Source organism: Rana temporaria, chromosome 7 (assembly GCF_905171775.1).
Source record: "Rana temporaria chromosome 7, aRanTem1.1, whole genome shotgun sequence".
NCBI lineage: Eukaryota > Metazoa > Chordata > Amphibia > Anura > Ranidae > Rana > Rana temporaria.
The window spans coordinates 166451199-166472106 of record NC_053495.1 but is presented as its reverse complement, the minus strand read 5'-3'; the positions used below and the strand labels follow the sequence as shown (position 1 = coordinate 166472106).

Genomic DNA, 20908 nt, shown 5'->3' with positions numbered 1-20908 from the left:
ACAGAGATATCAGTCTATAGGATAATGTATCCAATTGGTCCTTTCCTTCTGTTTGAAGCACAATTATGGTGGCTTCTGACATCGAGGGAGGCAACCTCCCCCTTCTATCGCCCAATTCAGCACCTTTAACAGTTCTGGGAGCAGCACCTCGCCATATTGTTTATAAATCTCTGCTGGTAAACCGTCTGGTCCAGGGGACTTCTGATGAGACATCCCCCTTTACTGAAAAAAATGGGAAAGCAACTGCGCTAATATGTTAAGTGATAGAAAATAAATAATAATGTGTGACAATCAAATGTGATAAAGTGAAGCTGCACCTTACTGGGTATATATAAACAGTGAAAACATAGAGAAAAAACAAGATGCGCTACACATAATATAAAATTACATAAATGTGTCCAAAAACGAAATAAAATAAATCATCCGTGAAAAATATGAGGAATATAAATGAACAGCAAATTATCAGAAAAAAAGTCCTTAATGGAAACAAAAAAGTCCTTTCACCAGTGAATATGAAAAGAAAAGTCCATATTGGTAAGTGACAATCCAAAAAAAAAGGAAGAGGAGACCTCCACCAAACGAGTAATGAATCTGCTTACCAGATTCCCGGTGGTCTCTTAGTTAAAAGAAGACCCCAGGTAGCATGAAGATTTTAAACTCTACGGAGTAAAGGCTTGTATGGACAATCCGGATAACGATCTCGGTTGCACTCCCGTGTTAGAGGATACGATGACCATATTAGTCCCGGCGATGGATTTCTTCCCAGAACTCAGTCACACGGTGAGTCTAGGACTAGGGAAGTCTTTTCCTCATGGATTGCCAGGAGAGAGCTCCTCCCCTTCATGTGATTGGTGTCAGCTGACACCAATCACATGAAGGGGAGGAGCTCTCTCCTGGCAATCCATGAGGAAAAGACTTCCCTAGTCCTAGACTCACCGTGTGACTGAGTTCTGGGAAGAAATCCATCGCCGGGACTAATATGGTCATCGTATCCTCTAACACGGGAGTGCAACCGAGATCGTTATCCGGATTGTCCATACAAGCCTTTACTCCGTAGAGTTTAAAATCTTCATGCTACCTGGGGTCTTCTTTTAACTAAGAGACCACCGGGAATCTGGTAAGCAGATTCATTACTCGTTTGGTGGAGGTCTCCTCTTCTTTTTTTGGATTGTCACTTACCAATATGGACTTTTCTTTTCATATTCACTGGTGAAAGGACTTTTTTGTTTCCATTAAGGACTTTTTTTCTGATAATTTGCTGTTCATTTATATTCCTCATATTTTTCACGGATGATTTATTTTATTTCGTTTTTGGACACATTTATGTAATTTTATATTATGTGTAGTGCATCTTGTTTTTTCTCTATGTTATCCCCCTTTACTGCCTGTTGCAGTTCCACCAACATAATTGGGGCTTCTATAACACTTCTATCCTCTTCTGTTAACACTGGTAGTAGTAGCCCATTATGAATTATCTTTGCAGGGAAATAAAGAGGAAGTAAAACCCATTAGGGTTTACTTCCTCCAACACAGGTAGTCAGGGGGCAATCAGCAGCAAGGGGCATGTCAACACTGTCTAAAAGTAGAATTATTTTCAATTAATGCATTCACAGCATAGAACAAAATCTTTAAGAAACGTAGAACTTACCAAAAGCTGTGTCCACACTTTGTCATGTAGGCTTCTTCGATCATATCAAAACAAATCGGACTGGAAGAAGAAGAAAAAAAGGCTTTTAATATTTTAACTTAGAAAAACATATTTCAGCCCTGTCATTAAAGGGGTTGTAAAGGTTACCGTATTTTCCGGCGTATAAGAAGACATTTTTTACACCGGAATTTCACAGCCAAAATCCGGGGGTCGTCTTATACGCCGGGTATAGCAGCTGCTCGATCGATATCAGCTGCCGGGTGCTCTGTACGGCTGCACGTATTCTGTATATGCGCCGCTTAGCCAATCCCGATGCACCGTGTGATGACAGAGCATGCTAAGCCTGCTCGGATTGGAGTAACGACCTCTGCCAATCCGAGCAGGCTACATTTATGTAGCCTGCTCGGATTGGCAGAGGTTGTTATCCAATCCGAGCAGGCTTAGCATGCTCTGTCATCAACAACTATATAAAACAGAAAACAGTGCGCTACCAAACAAAGGTAACTATACACACACACACACACACACCATAATAAATGAACTAATGTAGACAAATAAAAATAGTTGAATTAGTGAGTGATGTGTGAATAATTAAGGGACAAGGGCTTAATCTAGCCCATGGATAAGAAACCCAGATGGATCATTCACACCACTGTGCCACAAAAAAAAAAAAAAAAAAAGGAGTTATCAATTTTCCATGTGAACAAAAAAAAGGGGGGGAAGAAAAGTTTGACTGCAGATAAGATAGAAATTCTGTTCATCAATAAATGAGGCGATCACCGCCCCTTACCAGATCTGTTGGATATCAAGTTATAGAGATCAGACGGGCATGTCAAAACACAATCAGCTGGTTACGGATCAGGTCTCCTTTCCCAGAAGAATCTTTGCATGGGAAATGCGTTGGTTGGAGCCATTATCCCTGACGTCACTATGCACAAGCCGGTCAGGTTATGTGCCGTGGCTGTGCTTTTTAAACTTTGTTTTGCTGATGGTGTCAATTGATTCCAATAAATACTTTTAAATGATCTGCACCATGAAGCTTTCTTTTCTCTACCATATCTAAACTACCACCAACTCTGGAAGTGTATTCGGATACATATCTGCTGTGGGGTATACCGAGGTTGGAGATCCGCTCAGTACAGACAGGACACCTTTACCTTCATGGGATAGGATACCTTTTTTTTCACAAGAAAGGGATAGGATACCTTACCTCCACGGGAATCCTTGGATGCTGATCCGTAACCAGCAGATTGTCTTTTGACATGCCCTTCTGATCTCTATAACTTGAGATCCAACAGATCTGGTAAGCGGCGGTGATCGCCTCATTTATTGATGAACAGAATTTCTATCTTATCTGCAGTCAAGCTTTTCTTCCCGTTTTGTCCACATGGAAAATTGATAACTTTTTTGTGGAACTGTGGTGTGAATGATCCATCTGGATTTCTTATCCATGGACTAGATTAATTCACGCATCACTCACTAATTCAACTATTTTTATTTGTCTACATTGGTTTATTTTATGGTGTCTATAGTAACTTTTGTGTGGTAGCACACAGATTTCTGCTTTATATTTCGGTTGACTGTTTAAGGTTTTTGTAGTTGCTGCACCACCAATTACTCACTGTTTATATATTCTTTTATCATATACATACACATATATATATATTCTTTTATCATATACATATATATATATATATATATATATATATATATATATATATATATATATATATATATATATATATATATATATATATATATATATATATATATATATATATATATATATATATATATATATATATATATATATATATATATATATATATATTCTTTTATCATATACATACACACACACACACACACACACACACACACACACACATTCTTTATAAAAAATAAAAAAAATAATCACATCTCTATTCAACTATATAGGGGTTCCAGCGCAGATCTTTTACACTAACTAGAACAACTGCCCCAGTGGAAGATTTCCCCCTGTGCTTGTTCAGGTTGCAACTGAAATTGTTGGGTGTCTCCTCCACTTTTATTCCAGAGAGTGTGGTCACCATGACAAATAAATAGTGTGCAACTTCCTAATGGGGACATGGAGAGCATTAAAAGCTATAGAGGGGCATTTCCCTCTCACAACAATATGCAAAACAAATAAATAAAAAGTTGGCTTTAGATTAAAAATGTCTGTATACTGAACTGGAGCCAGACAGGAGGGATGGGAGAACAATGTACTGTTGAGGTGAAGGGCAGAATCTATCTTCAGCAAGAAGGAAGCCCTGGACCCCAAAACCATCTTGTTCCTATTCTAAACTAGGATGGCTTGATTGAAGGATAAGGCCACAAGTTCAGACACTTCCTAATAGGTTCAAACACAAATTGTGAACTGCAGATAGAACATTGGGGTAAACAGATTGGGGAGATACAAGATTCCTTGTACATGGGTCCTTGGGACAGAAGATCCTGGCAGTATATTTGTTTGCTTATTTGATTGTGTCATTTCCTGAAGGAGACTTTTTCCATGTATCTTTTGTATTCTGTGTTCCTGGAAATAGTCATTAAAACATAAAAAAAAAAAAAAAAAAAAAAAAGAAGTACTGAAAAAAATTTAATATACAAAAAAAAAAGAAAAAAAAAAAAAAAGAAAAGGCGAGGTTGGCTTGGCTGTAAAGCTGCAACCAAGAGAGACAAAGACTTGAATAAAGGAAAAAAATAAAATTTGTTGATACCACCAAGCAGAGCAGAAGGAAAGATGCCCATCCTCCCAACAGGAATGTTGGTAGTAGGAGGGGGTTACCATTGCCTATAGTCTTGTTTTCCAGTGTCCAATCAACACTGTTTTTAATCTTTATGCCGCGTACACACGACCGTTTTTCGTGTCATGGAAAAAAAAAAACTTTTTTCCTCGACGTGATTCTTGTCAAGCCTGCCTTGCATACACACAATAGTGAAAAAGAAATGCTCGAGCAAAGCGCGGTGACGTACAACGGCACTATAAAAGGGGAAGTTCCATTAGAATGGCGCCACCCTTTGGGTGATTATGCAAATTTCCCTTCTCATACTTGCTTCTGAGCATGCACGTTTTTTCCCACACAACCGTTTTTCACGAAGAGAAAACCGACGAGAAAAAAATAGAGCATGTTCTAAATTTTTAATTCCCATTTTTCACGTCGAGCCTACACACGATCGTTTTTAATGACCAATTTAAAAAATTGCATTTTTCTCGTCATTAGACTGCTAGCACTAGTAAATAAATAGGAAAGTATAATATAGTTACTTTTTATTTATTTCTTCAGTTTCTTAATGGTTTCCAAACCATAGGTGTTTCACACTAAGCACACCCTCCCATCTGAATGCCTGAGCTTAGGGCAAATGCTACAGGAATTATCTGCCCTTACTCAAGATGGCCCAAGCCAGAAATGCTAGGGGGGGTGTTTTGGTTTGTGGTGCTCAGATGCAGTGTAGTTCCACTTTAGACTTCCTATGTCCTTCAATGGACAGCAATGTTGGACAATAGTGGTAATTTAAAGGCTACATTCACCTTTGGAACATGTTAACCGATTACATTTTTCAGGAGAGAAGGACTACATATCCCATGGTACCATGCTGCCTGTAGTTTGTAATTCCTGTGCCTCCTTCTCCTCCTGAAACTACCTCTTAGCACCAATGTAGTTCAGAAGGCATGCTTTGTACCACAGCAGTGCCTACTCACAGGGCAGAATGAATACTAGTCACAAAACTGAATGAAGTAAATGTGCGGAGATCTTCACAAATAAAATATCTGCCCTCCATTGCCTGAGCTGTGAATGACTGCTGGAGTTCCGGTGAGGATTTTGGGATGTTTGACAAGAATCCAGCTGGCCAAACAAATCCTATTGATCTTATGGAGGAATCATTTGACCTCTTTTATGAGGATCAATGTGTTAGAGTGAGTGTACCCAAAGGGAGTTAGGTGGGGGTATCTAATAATACAGGGTTCGACAAAATCTGGGCACGCGGTCGCAATTGCGACTAGAATTAGCGACCGGGGAAGCTTAGGCCTGCAGAAGGCCGCGGCCTCAATTACCAGCTGCGCAGCGGGGGAGGTGGGGCGCACAGAGACACAGGATACCCCATCCTGTGTCCCTGTGCACCCGCACCTCCCCCGCCGCGATCGCAGAAGGCCGCGCCGGCCGGTAATCGAGGCGGCGGCTGTGCGGCCTTCTGGGATATGGCGCCATCTTGTGGTGGCCATTGGCATGACAAGTAAAACAGCAATTCTAATGGATCTTCCCCAGTGTTTTCACGGCCATCTCCTTCACTCCAATTAGAGATTATATATATTTTTTATTCAAACACCCTAGAGAATAAAATGGTGGTCGTTACAATACTTTCTGTCACACCGTATTTGCGCAGCGGTCTTACAAGCGCACTTTTTTGGGGAAAAAATACACTTTAATTAAAAAATAAGGACAACAGTAAAGTTAGCCCAATTTTTTTTTATATTGTGAAAGATAATGTTACGCCGAGTAAATTGATACCCAACATGTCACGCTTCAAAATTACGTCCGCTCGTGGAATGGCGACAAACTTTTACCCTTTAAAATCTCCATAGGCGACGTTTAAAAAATTCTACAGGTTGCATGTTTTGAGTTACAGAGGAGGCTAGAATTATTGCTCTCGCTCTACCAATCGCGGCGATACCTCACATGTGTGGTTTGAATACCGTTTACATATGCGGGCGCTACTCACGTATGCGTTCGCTTCTGCGCCCGAGCTCGGTGGGACGGGGGCGCGTTTTCTGGCTCCTAGATTCCAAGCAAATTTGTCAAACCCTGTACTAATACACATCCTTTTCACCTGCCTGACGTGTCTTTTCATTGGATAATACATATGTATGGACATAATCACTCACATATGGACATTCATTGTAATACGTTCACTGAATGCGTTTTTTTTTTTAAACCTAACTATGTAATGTATTAGTCTCTCATTTGCAAAAATCAGCAGTTCTATACAAAATAATAATATCAGATTTTAAACAAGGCAAGAACTGTTTTTGGAGCTAGCCAAAAACAAGGCATGGCAAGAAATATTGCAGAGATTGCAGTTAGGGTGACTGATGTGCCATCACATTTGATACTGGCAATGACGTCTTTTAGCTTTTGGAAGATAAATCATTATGGCCAGCCATTAGAGTCGATTGCACAATTGAACGGAGTGTTTTAACGGCAGATCCCAATAGAAAACTTTTATAACAGTAATCATTACAGAATTTCTGGAGCAAGAATAGTAAAATGTGGGAAGTAAAGATCAAGTGAAGAAAACATTTAGTCTTAACCTATTAACTGACAGAATAGTAGAATCATTTATTCTGTATATGCAGATAAAATGCAAATCAGAAGAGGGGAACAACAAGAGTTAGCAGATAGTTATGAAAAGGGCATGACAGGAACCTGTCACAACATGAATACAATGCTTGCCCTGCTGGGACAAGTCACATGACACCCAGATCCTCCATCTGGAAAGAATGGCATTTAAAAAATCCTGCAAACAGTGTGCATGTGGCCAACATCAGCGAAGATGAATAATCACTTCTAGTTTAGGGTAAGTGAATGTGACCCCAAGCTTAGGTTGACTACAAGGTTTACTAAATTGCCAATGAAAAGCTTTTAACCACTTGACCACTGGGCACATAAACCCCCTTCCTAACCAGATCAATTTTCAGCTTTCGGTGCTCTCACAATTTGAACGACAATTACTCAGTCATACAACATTGTGCCCATTTTTTTTCCCCCACAAATAGAGCTTTCTTTTGGTGGTATTTGATCACCTCTGGGTTTTTTATTTTTTGCGCTATAAAAGAAAAAACACTGAAAATTCTGTAAAAAAAAAAAAAAATCTTGTCTCTGTCATATTAGCAGGTATTGCGGGGTATTGCAGAGTATCGGGGGGGTTATTGCAGAGTATTGCACAGGGAGGGATGGATGGCTGGATCTGTGACTGCAGTTGTCACAGATCCATCCCACAGCAGCTGCTGCTGCTTCCGCTCTCCCCTCTCTCCTCTCACACTGTACCGATCGGTACGGAGAGGAGAGGGAGGAACCGGTTTGTTTACAAGTGATCGCTCCGTCATTTGACGAAGTGATCACGTGGTAAACGGCAGCTATCAGCGGCAATTTACCGCGATCTGTGATGCGCCGGGTCTTCTAGACCCGGCGCTCACGGATGATTCCGGGAGCACGCCCCAGGGGGCGCGCAAGAGGAGGATTCTGGGAGGACGTCGCAGGGACGTCCTCCCGGAACAACTCCACCGCGCTGTAGACATGTTTTGTCTATAGCGCGGTGGTAAAGAGGTTAAACCATAGGCCCAAGCCTATGACCATATATTTTGCCAAGTACCAAACATAATAGATGCGGTGTACACTCCAATTATGGCAAGCTCCCTTAAAAAAAGAAAATGCACAATGGGTGTTTAGCCCCAATGCATGAAGCTCCGATGTTTAGCTGCGGGTGGATGGCACAGGTGTACAGTCCAGCACAGCTGCCGACAGTCTGTCAGACACTATGAGAGGCCGACAACTGCTGCAGCTGGACGGTGCACCTAGCAGTACTTACGTTTAGTGCTATTTCACACGACATGCAGATCCGTTCAGGTCCGCATGCTTTTTTTCTGCACTAAAAATTAGGGCTGCAACTAACGATTATTTTCATAATCGATTAGTTGGCCGATTATTGTTTTGATTAATCGGATATAGCCTTAAAAAAATTTTGGGGCCAATTTGTTGTCGGGCAGATTACAAAACACAAATTGCCGCAAAGACACATTACATGCTTTTCTGGAGCTTCTCCATTGAAGTATATTGAACCAAAAAAAAAAAAAAATAGTAACCGTTTTGCCTTAAAAAGACCACGCCCCTTTCCAAATACACAGCAGCTGAAAAAAAAATCATGGATGTGAACGTGTCCCATAGGAAAACATGTAAATGAACTGTAGTGCGTTTCTGCAAAAAGCACCAAAAAACAGAGGTGTGACCCCGGCCTGAGATGTTTAGTAACATAATGGGGTTAAAAAAACTAAAATAAGTACAAAAAGAGCAAATAATCGCTACTGTAAGGGGGTCATTTTTTACTGTGGGGGGACAGTGAAAGTAATATTTATAGTAGCGATTTGCTTTTTTGTACTATACAGGGCTAATTTTTGTTTTTTTTAACCCCATTATGTTACTGGCCGATTAATCGATTATGAAAATTGTAATCGATTAGTTGTTTCGGCCCTACTAAAAATGCATGCACAGTGTTTTCCATGTATTCCAATGGCTCTAGTTCACACCAGTGCAGTCAGTTCCGGTGCAAGATTGACTGTATTGGTGCAGAAAAAACTGCATCTGGTGAGAACTGGCCCTTGGGGCATTATGCGCACAGGGACAAACGAATACTCAGAACGCAGGTGGTCTGCATTACAGGTATCTGTCCCTTGGCGCATACTGCCTCAAATGTAAAGTACCACTCAGTGGGTTATCCAGCAAGAGCTGTTGTCAGCATCGCAAAGTTTCACAAATTGCCAGCAGCTAACATACAGAATCTCATGCACCAGGCTAAATGTGCATGTGGCCTTCAAGTAGTATTAAACCCAAAACCTTAATAAATTGCAGCTTACCAAAAATTAGATGTGGTAGCTGCATTAATTTTCCTTATTCCCCCCCCTCTGTTTTCACCTGGTGATCTGGCCAGTAACACAGGCCTGTATGTGCCTCCACTGGACAGCAGCATTTTCAGTCTGAGGGGTAGGGGAGTGTTAGATATACTAGCACATTAAACAACTTTTGTTGTTTCCTTTCGATTTACCAAAACCATGTAATGCAACGCTTGTCTGATTGCATACAAATTGAAACTGTTAAGGTGTGAAAAAAAAAATCTAAAAAATAAAAATATAGTGTGTATATCCAGCTTTAGAAACTAACAAATTGAAGTCAAACTTCAGCTCACACTTAACAGTTACAGCAAACTTTCTCTCCTTTTGGGGTAAAGGTTTTGCATAAATAAAAGTGAATCATTGTAAGCATCCTGACAGCGTTAAATGGTTTGTCCCATCCCTGTAACTGCTATATCTGGAAAAGAGCTTGTTCAGACATCAGATCTAAGATTTGGTAAGCTGCGATATTATAAATGTTTGCTTTAAAGCGCTAGTTTTTGCTCTCAAGTTGCTGTAATTCTTCTCTGATCTCCACACTTCCTGGTTGTCTGTTTCCTGATAACCACAGTGCTGGGAGCTTTCTCTCTGTGGTCACTAATCAAAGAGGTGTGATTACTGTGTCTAAAACCCCTCAGCACCAATCAGTTTCGTTTTCCAAACCATCACTGCCCTGTATTGGCTCTGTACAGCACAGAAGCAGGAAACAACATGCAAAAACGAAACTTGAAAATACAGGTACATTATATGATTGATTTTTAATCATTTTTAAAAGGAATCAGATAACTATTATGTCTCTATACCCTGTAAACAGTAGGGGTGCAACGGATCGTCACCGATCCGTGATCAGAACGGGGTCACCCCATTCGGATCGGTACACCACGCGATTCGCGGAGCGCTCCGGAGCCTCGGCCGTAGGAAAGTCCCCGGCTTAGGCCTAGCTCCGGAGCGGCGGCCATCTTGCTCCACCCCCGTGTGCTTGTCAGAGCACAGCGTGACACGCCTCCCCGCCTCAGCACGCTCACTACAGACCCGGAACTGCCTGCAGACATGTGGAGACAGCGTCGGTGAGCTCTGCACCTGCAGGTAGGAGCTACACCATCACCTGGGGAGCATGTCTGTACATCAGGGTGGAGGGGGGGGGGTGTGACACCAGGGTGGAGGGGGGTGGATTGTGATTAGGTGGGTGTAACAAGATTTGTCTTTTTTTTTTTTTGCTGATCCGAGGATCGATCCGTGACTCCTGATCCGATCCGTGACTCCTGATCCGAGGATCGATCTGATCGGTGATTTTTTTGATCCGTTGCACCCCCTAGTAAACAGTCATTTCAGCAAAAAAAAAAATCACACCACTCCTTTAACTAGAAGAAGAAGAAAAAAATAATTCTCCCTGCCTTGCATATTAGCACATTATAAAAGACTTCCCTTAAAACAAAGCCCTCCAGTGGTGTGCTTTCACCGCTGACAGGGCTTCCATCTTCATCCAGCCTTCCTTCCTGGTCTTCAGGCGTTTGAATGACCGAGCCATGATGACATCACTCCTGCAAATGCAGACGTGTCGGCCACGGCACCAAGCTCTGCGGGAACTGCACAAGTATGCCCTTCCTTTAGAGCACATGCACAGTGCATAACTACCACGTACCTACAGCTAAGCTTTATTATAAGCTTACCTGTAGGTACAAGTGACCAATTTGTAACATAAGCCTCTCCTGAAAAACCTCACATATATACCAGACGATAAGTTAAGCTGACAGCTTTTCTGACCACATATAGCAGAGATTTGCAATTAGAGCCCCAGCTGCTGCAAAACTACAAGTCCCATCATGCCTCTGCCTCTGGGTGCCATGCTTGTGGCTGTCAGAGTCTTGCTATGCCTGATGGGAATTGTAGTTCTGCAACAGCTGGAGGTCTGTTAATTGCATATCCCTGATATACAAGAACACAATCAGAGTTCGATAACTACTTTTGTTGAGAAAGGCACAACTACTGAGAAGCCCTTAAGCCCCGTACATACAGACTGAATATCGGGCAGTATCAGATGGTTAAAGCCCAACTTCAGTCATTTTTCATCTTTCCATCTGTTAAATCTTCTGCCCTTGTTGTTTTAACTTTGTATAGTAAAACATTCTTTTCTGCCAGTAAATACCTTATACAACCCACTTCCTGTTTCTTGTCTGGTAAAAAGCCTAGGCTTATGACATCATGCATATCTCTCTCTATTGCTCTTGTGAGAGTTTGACGGGGGGGGGGGGGATGAGTCATAAGAGGGCCAAAGATCGTTACAGAGCTGGAGGTGTGCCTGTGTAAGTCCAGGAAGTGAACAGGCAGCAGCTTCAGCTACCCACAGTTAAAATGGTTACAGCCATTGGATATTTTGCTATTCCAATAAACTTTACTTGGAGCCCACGTGAGGTGCAGCCGCTTCTTATTTTGAAGATTTACCACGTAAAGTGAGTTTTTTTCCCCTTGGGCTGTCAGAACACTATAGCTCAGCGGGAGAGGTCACTGTACCAACATCAGATAATTAGTACATTGGTTCTTCGGTTTTATTTTTGTTGAGCCCGCTGGGTTGCTAGTGTGTACCAGGCTTTAGGGACATATAGTTGTGCGTATGGCCGACACTACGAATTTAACAAATGAATTACAACTTTAACCACTTCCGGACCGGCTCACACCGATATACGTCGGTACTTTGAAAAGGGATATTGTTGTTATGGTAGCAGCTAGCTACTATAACCCAGGTATATTCTTCAGTGAGCAGTCCAGTTTTAGATAAAAAGTGGTCTCTGTGGCGGATTCGCTGCAAGATCACTTTTATCAGTGGCAGGCGGAAGCAATGTCAAAACGTCACTTCCTGATCAGTAACTTTAAAAAGATATGGGCGGAACAGCGATCTCTCTCTACACCCCCCCCCCCCAGTTAGAAACACCTCCCTAGGACACACTTAACCCCTTGATCGCTCCCCAGTGTTAACCCCCTTCCCTGACAGTGACATTTATATAGTAAATACAGTCGGTGGCTATTTTTAGCTGATAGCGGTATAAATATCACTGATCCAAAAAAAAAAAAAAAAAAAAGCATCAAAAGTGTCCGATCTGTCTGCCGCAATCCAGCAAAAAACACAGATTAACGCCATTACTAGTAAAAAAATAAATAAAAAAAAAAAAAGCCATAAAAATTCCTCCCCATTTTGTAGACGCTATAACTTTTGCTGATGAAGAAATACATTTTTCTAAAAACATTTTTTGGGGTATTATAGCAAATTTTCGTTTTTTTTGTTTATAGTGCCAAAAATAAAAAAACGCAGAGGTGATCAAATACCACTAAAATAAAGCTCTATTTGTGGGGGGGGGGGCATCAATTTTGTTTAGGCACAGCATTGCACGACCGTGCAATTGTCAGTTAAAGAGATGCAGTGCCGTATTGCAAAAAAAATGGCCTAGTCAGAAAGTGGGTAAATCCTTCCGGGGCTAATCCTAACCACTTCAGCCCCAGAAGAATTTACCCCCTACCTGACCAGAGAACTTTTCGCGATTCGGCACTGCGTCGCTTTAACTGACAATTGCATGGACGTGGCTCCCAAACAAAATTGACGTTCTTTTTTTACCCCACAAATAGAGATATCTTTTGGTGGCATTTGATCACCTCTGCGGTTTCTATTTATTTGCGCTATAAACAAAAATAGGAGCGACAATTTTGAAAAAAAAAAAAAAAAAAAAAAAAAAAAAAAGCAATATTTTTTACTTTTTGCTATAATAAATATTTCCCCCCCCAAAAAAATTATATATATATATATATATATATATATATATATATATATATATATATATATATATATATATATATATATATATATATGTGTATGTATGTATATATATATATATATATATATATATATATATATATATATATATATATATATATATATATATATATATATATATATATATATATATATATATATATATATATATATATATATATATAAATCTTTATCGGTTTAGGCTGATAAGTATTCTTCTACATTTTTTTTTTAAATATGGTAAGTGTATATTGATATATTGAAGTTATAGTATCTATAAAATATAATTTATCATTTTTTATTTTATTTTTTTATTAGTAATGGCGGCGATCTGCGATTTTTATCGTGACTGCGACATAATGGGACACTTGACACTATTTTGGGACCATTGTCATTTATACAGTGATCAGTGCTATAAAAATGCACTGATTACTGTGTAAATGACACTGGTAGGGGTTAACTACAAGGGGGAGAGGAAGGGGTTACGTGTGTCCCAAGGAGTGATTCCAACTGTGGGGGGGGGGGGGGGGGGCTACCAGTGACACGACATTCATCACTGCTCCCGATGACAGGGAGCAGTAGATCAGTGTCCTGTCACAAGGCAAAACAGGGAATGGCTTTGTTTACACAGGCATCCCCTTGTTCTGCAGCTCCATGACACGTCTGCGGGACACCGGCGGACATTGAGTTTGCGGGCACGGTCACGGAGTGCACTACGGGTACAAACAACAACTGACATACACATATATGGTATCGCTTCAACTGTCAGGAGCAGAATTCATTTTGGATCGTTCTTTGGTGGAACATTATGGTTTTGGGCCAGTTTTCTTTTGATAATTTTCTTTTGAATTTTAAAGGAGATATTACCATTTACCAAAAAACACACACACACACACACACACACACACACACACACACACACACACAACATAATCCACCTGGATGCACAAAGTAGTTCTGACAATATGTACAGTTTTTGCAAACGCGTGTCAAAGTTGCAAAATTGTGCTCAGGCATTAGGATTAGTTTTAGGCACAGAAGGGTAAAGGAGTTCATGGGAGTGTAGCCAACTGGCCGCAAGACTAAAATCTAACCCAGATTGAACAGGAGGATTGTGCGAATAGCAGACAGAGAGCTCTGAAATCTTTCAGTGATACAAACTGAGCGCCAAAGTTAAGGTGCTACGGTGTCTGATCACATCCACCGTTTTCTTTTTCACTCGTTTACAAAATCATTTTATGCCTGAAGATTGCACAAACCACCTCAAAACATTATATAATTTTCTGAAAGCAGACATGCTAGAGAAAAAAAATAAAAAAGCGGTAGTTCCAATTTTCTGTGATACGCAATTATACCGCAAAGGTTGAGGAAACACACACAAAAAATGAAAATTTGTGGAACTTCCGCTCATTCCCCCCCCCCCCCCCTCTGGTGCCACATTTGATACCTTTCGGGGGAGGGGGGACAGGATACCTGTCTTTAACAGGTATCCTGTCCCCACAGCGGTGGATATTTGCGTCACCGCTCTGGCTCCATCATCCTCCGTCCCCTGCCGCCATCCCAGTAGGAGAGAGGAGTGGAGCCTCGCGCATGCTCAGTGGGGTTCCCGGCGTGAAGCCATAAGGATACACTGCTGGGTTCCCTTACTCGCAATGGTGCAATTTTTGGCTTGGGTGCAACCTTCATTTTTTACAATGGCTTCTGCCCCTCTCAGCAGGGGGACAGGGACAGCACTGGATCAAGAGGGGTGAAGGGTAAGCGTTTTATTTTTGTTTTGGATTTTTTTTTTAGCCTTTGAAAATAGGGAAAGTTCCCTTCACTTCCTATCAGGACAGTAATTTAAGGGTTAAAGTGATTCTAGAATGAAATATTTTTATTTATTTTTTTAAACAACAAAACGTGTTATACGCACCTGCTGTTTAGCGCAGTGTAGCTCCAATCCTCTTCTTTTTGGGTCCTGCTTTCTCCCCCCTGCCTAGTGCCCCCAGTGATATAGGGGCACTCAAACAGGCTCGCTCCTGAGTCGCGCTGTGTGTGTCCATTCACACAAAGCATGGCTTGCCCCCACACTCTCATTGGCTCACTGGTTGTAATTAACAGCAGTAGGAGCCCATGGCTCCCACTGCTATGAGAGCAAATTAGGAGATAGCGACCCAGGAGAGCCGCTGCTCTTGTGCACATTGCTGGATCGAGGTGGGCCTCAGGTAAGTATAAGAGGAGAGGGAGGCCGAGGAGGGGGGGCTGCACCCAGAAGGTTTTTTAAATGAATGCATTAAGATAAGGAACCTTGAGCCTTCCTCTGTCTTCATCCAATCAAACAATTCCCACACAGGGAAGCACTCCCTAGGGACACAAACCGTTTGATCGCCCCCGATGTTACTGGTTCCCCCCCAAAAAAACAAAGTGTCACTTGGTGTCCAATGGCGCAGGCCCTCTAAAAATCGCGGATTGCCACAATTACTAGTAAAATAAAAAATCCATAAAAATATCCCATAGTTTGTAGACGCTATAACTTTTGAGAAAAAAAAAAAAAAATCAATATATTTTGATTAGGATTTTTTTTTAACCAAAAATATGTAGCAGAATACATACTGGCATAAATTGATGAAGATATATGGATTTTTTACATTTTTTTATTGGATACGTTTTATAGCACAAAGTAAAAAATATTGTTTATATTTTCATAATTTATAGCATTGAAAATAAAAACCACAAAGGTGATCAAATACCACCAAAATAAAGTTCAAATTGTGGGGAAAAAGGACATCAATGTTATTTGGGAACAGCGTTGCATGACCGCGCAATTGTCAGTTAAAGTAAAGCAGTGTCATATCGCAAAAAATGGCCTGGTCAATTAGGGGGTAAAACCTTCCAGGGCTAGAATGCATTAAGGTAAGAAAGAAAAAAAAAACTTCTACCTTAATACTTTAACTGCTTGCTGACCGCATACTGTAGATATACAGTGGCAAGGCGCTAGAGCTGCACGATTAATCGTAAATTAATCGCGATCTCGATTCACCCTCCTCCACAACCTCCGGCCTGGATTACCTCGTTTTTTTTTATTTTTCGGGTCTCCGCGGGATGTACGTCAGCAGCCGGAACTGACGTCATTCAGCAGAGAGCGCGTCTCCCTCAGGCAATCCCTCCTGTGCAGTGAGTGACCTCAATCCCTAGGTGCGTCCTCCCCTCAGGCCGCCCTATCACTTGTGTACAGTGGAGTGGTGAGCGCCACCATAGGGCTTGACTGGGCTCAAGCCCATGGTCCCCGCCAAATAGGGGGCCCCGGTGCCCCGCCCGTAATGGGTAGTCAGTGGCACTGGTACCGTACAGCTCACTTCCTGTTTCCCCTGCCAGCTTCGCAGCCAAGCCGGTCACTGGCAGGTGCGACCATTGGCTGCCTGTGTCCCCCACGGAGGTCTGTCTATGCCTGTGGAGCAAGTCCCCGTTCAGCGAGGGCTGGGCGCCATCAAAACCCGTAGTGACTACGGCGGAGTCAACTGAAGCTCATCATCCGACGCCAGGACTCTGTACTAACGCCAGGTTAAAGTGTCACTAAAGGAAAAAAAAATTTTTTCATTTAAAAATAACAAACATGTTATACTTACCTCCACTGTGCAGTTCGTTTTGCACAGAGTGGCCCCGATCCTCGTCTTCTGGGGTCCCTCAGCGGCTGTCTCTGGTCCCCCCCGCAATTACCAACCACAGTCATGCGAGAGTTCGCATGGTGGTCAGTAATTGCGGGCATAGCCGCTCGCTGTATCACTCGGCCCTGCCCCTCGGCGTGCCGCGTCACTGGATGTGATTGACAGCAGCGCAAGCCAATGGCTGCGCTGCTCTCAATCCATCCGCTCTAGCCAATCAGCGGCCAGGCTGAGCGGCGAAGAGGACCTCGGGACCGTGCGGGACTTTCGAGGGGTCAGGTAAGTATAACGGGGGCTTGGGGGGGGGGGGGGCATTCGATGTTTTTTCACCCCAATGCATAGATTGCATTAAGGTGAAAACATTTTTTTCTTTACAACTCCTTTAAGGTAAGGTCTGTCACAGTCACACACAGTGCAACTTTATGATTAATGCCTCGGCCCTCCCCTCACTAAATGCATGGTGCAACTTTCTGGTCAGTATTTTGTGTGTGACTAGGTCTAGGTGCCATTCTTTAAATCCTACATGAGTGCCTCATACCTCACCTAGTGCAATACACATCTTTATATATTATATGATATATAAAGATGTGACGTCTGTGTATTGCACTAGGTGAGGTATGAGGCAGTGGAATTAAAAGGGACACATAATGTCACACATACACATTGCATGAGGCACGTAAGGCACTGACCTAGGAAGGCTGATGATATAAAGTTGGCCATTGCCCAGTTGCACTGACTGAGGCATTCTGCACTGAACTGATAGAGATTTTCCCAGAATGGTGCAGCTCTACAAGGCGCTCTCCTGTGTAATATCATGTACCTGTACGTGATTGGGCACTTCCAGGTCTGGGGTACGCACACACACACACACCACCGACAACCTGCTTGCGCTGTGATTGGAGCAATCAGCATCACATCCGCCAGGACCTACCGATCGTTCCAGAGAGAGACAGATCGGCAGTCTGCCTATGTAAGCAAGGCAGATCACCATTCTGTGACAAAGGCAGGTAGTGATCTTATGCAAGAACACAGATCTCTGTCTTCCCATAGTACAAGCACCTCCCCCACAGTTAGTTAGCACTACCAGGTAACACGTTTAATCCTTTGATTGCGCCTGATGATAGCCCGTGTCATCAGTACAGTGACAGTGCATTTTTTTTTTAGCACTGATCATCGAATCAGTGTCACTTAGTGTCCAATTTGTCCACAGCAATGTCGCAGTCCTGCTATAAGTCGCCGTTTGCTGCCCTACTAGTAAAGAAAATCACACACACACACACACACACACACACTTGCAAACCAAGCAATATATACGCTTACTGGGATTTTTAACAGAAATATGTAACAGAATCTATATTTTCGTAAATTGATGAAGAAATTTGATTTTGTTCATTTTTTATTGGATATGGGGTTTGTACACAGAGTGTCAGGGGCCCCTCTGACCTCCCCTCCCCCAGTCAGGGGCCCCTCTGACCTCCCCTCCCCCAGTCAGGGGCCCCTCTGACCTGTGCCCATCATAGTATGCGAGTATGTTGCACACAAGGTGTCAGGGGCCCCTCACCCAGTCAGTGTCAGGGGCCCCTCACCCAGTCAGTGTCAGGGGCCCCTCTGACCTGTCCCCACCATAGTACATGATGTCTTTGCACACAGGGTGTCAGGGGCCCCTCTGACCTCACCTATCAGTATCAGGGGCCCATCATAGTATGGGAGGGGGTTGCACACAGGGTGTCAGGAGCCCCTCTGACCTGTCCCCACCATAGTATGTGAGGGGATTGCACACATGGTGTCAGGGCCCCCCCTGACCTCCCCTCCCCCAGTCAGTATCAGGGGCCCCTCTGACCTGTCCCCACCATAGTACGTGATGTCTTTGCACACAGGGAGTCAGGGGCCCCTCTGACCTCCCCCAGTCAGTATAATGGGCCCCTCTGACCTCTCCCAGTCAGTGCCAGGGACCCCTCTGACCTGTCCCCACCATGGTATGTGGGGGGAGGGGGTTTGCACACAGGGTATCAGGGGGCCCCTCTCCACACCCCCAGTGTCAGGGGCCCCTCTCCACTCCCCCATTAAGTGTCAGGGGCTCCTCTGACCTGTCCCCACCATAGTATGTGAGGGGGTTGCACACAGGGTATCAGGGCCCCCTCTCTCCTCCCCCAGTCAGTGTCAGGGGCCCCTCTCTCCTCCCCCATTTAGTGTCAGGGGCCCCTCTGACCTGTCCCCACCATAGTATGTGAGGGGGTTGCACACAGGGTATCAGGGCCCCCTCTCTCCTCCCCCAGTCAGTGTCAGGGGCCCCTCTCCACTCCCCCATTAAGTGTCAGGGGCTCCTCTGACCTGTCCCCACCATAGTATGTGAGGGGGTTGCACACAGGGTATCAGGGCCCCCTCTCTCCTCCCCCAGTCAGTGTCAGGGGCCCCTCTCTCCTCCCCCATTTAGTGTCAGGGGCCCCTCTGACCTGTCCCCACCATAGTATGTGAGGGGGTTGCACACAGGGTATCAGGGCCCCCTCTCTCCTCCCCCAGTCAGTGTCAGGGGCCCCTCTCCACTCTCCCATTCAGTGTCAGGGGCCCCTCTGACCTGTCCCCACCATAGTATGTGAGGGGGTTGCACACAGGGTATCAGGGGGCCCTCTCTCCTCCCCCAGTCAGTGTCAGAGGCCCCTCTGACCTGTCCCCACCATAGTATGTGAGGGGGTTGCACACAGGGTATCAGGGCCCCCTCTCTCCTCCCCCAGTCAGTGTCAGGGGCCCCTCTCTCCTCCCCCATTCAGTGTCAGGGGCCCCTCTGACCTGTCCCCACCATAGTATGTGAGGGGGTTGCACACAGGGTATCAGGGGCCCCTCTCTCCTCCCCCAGTCAGTGTCAGGGGCCCCTCTCCACTCCCCCATTCAGTGTCAGGGGCCCCTCTGACCTGTCCCCACCATAGTATGTAAGGGGGTTGCACACAGGGTATCAGGGGCCCCTCTCTCCTCCCCCAGTCAGTGTCAGGCTCTCCTCACCACACGAAGTCGTTGCTCTTGTCCTCATAGGAGTTGATGAGTCCGTTGCACAGTGGGGTAGGTAGAGGCCTCTTCCTCGGCCCTGAGCCGCTGGCCCTTCCTACGAGCGCCGAACTTCCTCCGGGAACACCGAGCCTGGACAGACTGCTCACCCCCACCAGTCCCTGACGCAGCGGCCCGGCTGAAGAGGAACTAGACGGGGTAGAGGAAGAAGAAGACGAAGAAGAGGTGGAGGACAAGCCTGTTCCACCTCCAGGCCCCGGAAGCGGCTGAGACTGCCGACCCGAGGACATGATCCGACCGAGGGATGCTCAGGCCTGGTACATTCTTCTGTTCACAAGACGCGGAACAATAAAGTGTCAACAAGAGAATCACTTCCAGCCCGACACCGGAAGTGTCCGGCTAGTGTCAGAGCGCCAGACGAAACACCGCCACGCCCACTCCGTCGCTGGGACTACGGCGCCTGGCTGGGGACAAACTACAGAGTTCCGCGAAGCTCTGTCTGATACAGCAGCGCGGGCTGTGTATACAATTATAGGGGAATACACTGCAGGGCAGGAGGATTATACGTGGGGGCTAGGGGAAAATACTACATATAACAACATGGGGGTGCCAAGTAAGTAAGTGCCCATTCACACTTGAGTGTTGAAAAAGGCATATTGGATTTTTAGCTAGTTTTCAATGTGCTTCGCTTAGAAATACCTCCCAACTGTCCCTGATTTCAGGGGACTGTCCCTGATTTGGAGCAAAGTCCCTCTGTCCCTCTTTCCTCCTCATCTGTCCCTCATTTTGGTCTGATCTATCTAGATGTATACAAAATGCACTTTTTATCTATCAAAAATTGTTTTCCATCACTAAACCTGTCATCTGATTTCTAAATCGCTGCATTTGTAAATTCCAAAAGCCAATATAAAGGTATAGAAGTGGTAAAAAAAAGCACTTGTGGGTTTAACCAATCTTGTTTTTTTTTTCTCGTAAAATTCTCCTTTAAGGGGGTGTGGCAATGGGTGTGTCCTATGCCTGCATAGGTGTCCCTCATTCACATCTCAGAAAGTTGGGAGGTATGGAAAAATGCACTGCAAACGCAGCACAAAATGCATTCAAATGAATGTAAGCATGCAGACAAAACCGCGCACCGC

The 20908-nt window shown here is 44.0% G+C and overlaps 1 protein-coding gene across 4 annotated transcripts in view; it reads right to left on the bottom strand.

Annotated features, from left to right (window-relative positions):
- COP1 (COP1 E3 ubiquitin ligase) overlaps window positions 1-20186 on the bottom strand; it is a 277841-nt gene extending 257655 nt beyond the window's left edge. For 3 of the 4 annotated variants that reach the window (XM_040360368.1, XM_040360369.1, XM_040360370.1), the window contains exons 1-2: window positions 19770-20186; window positions 1649-1708 (exon numbers count right to left, since the gene is read on the bottom strand). In XM_040360368.1, the coding sequence (XP_040216302.1) occupies window positions 1649-1708; window positions 19770-20062 (353 nt within the window). In that variant the 5' untranslated portion in view covers window positions 20063-20186. The remainder of the gene's footprint in view (window positions 1-1648; window positions 1709-19769) is intronic. The other variant, XM_040360371.1, reaches the window with a different exon arrangement.
- Window positions 20187-20908: the final 722 nt, after the last annotated feature.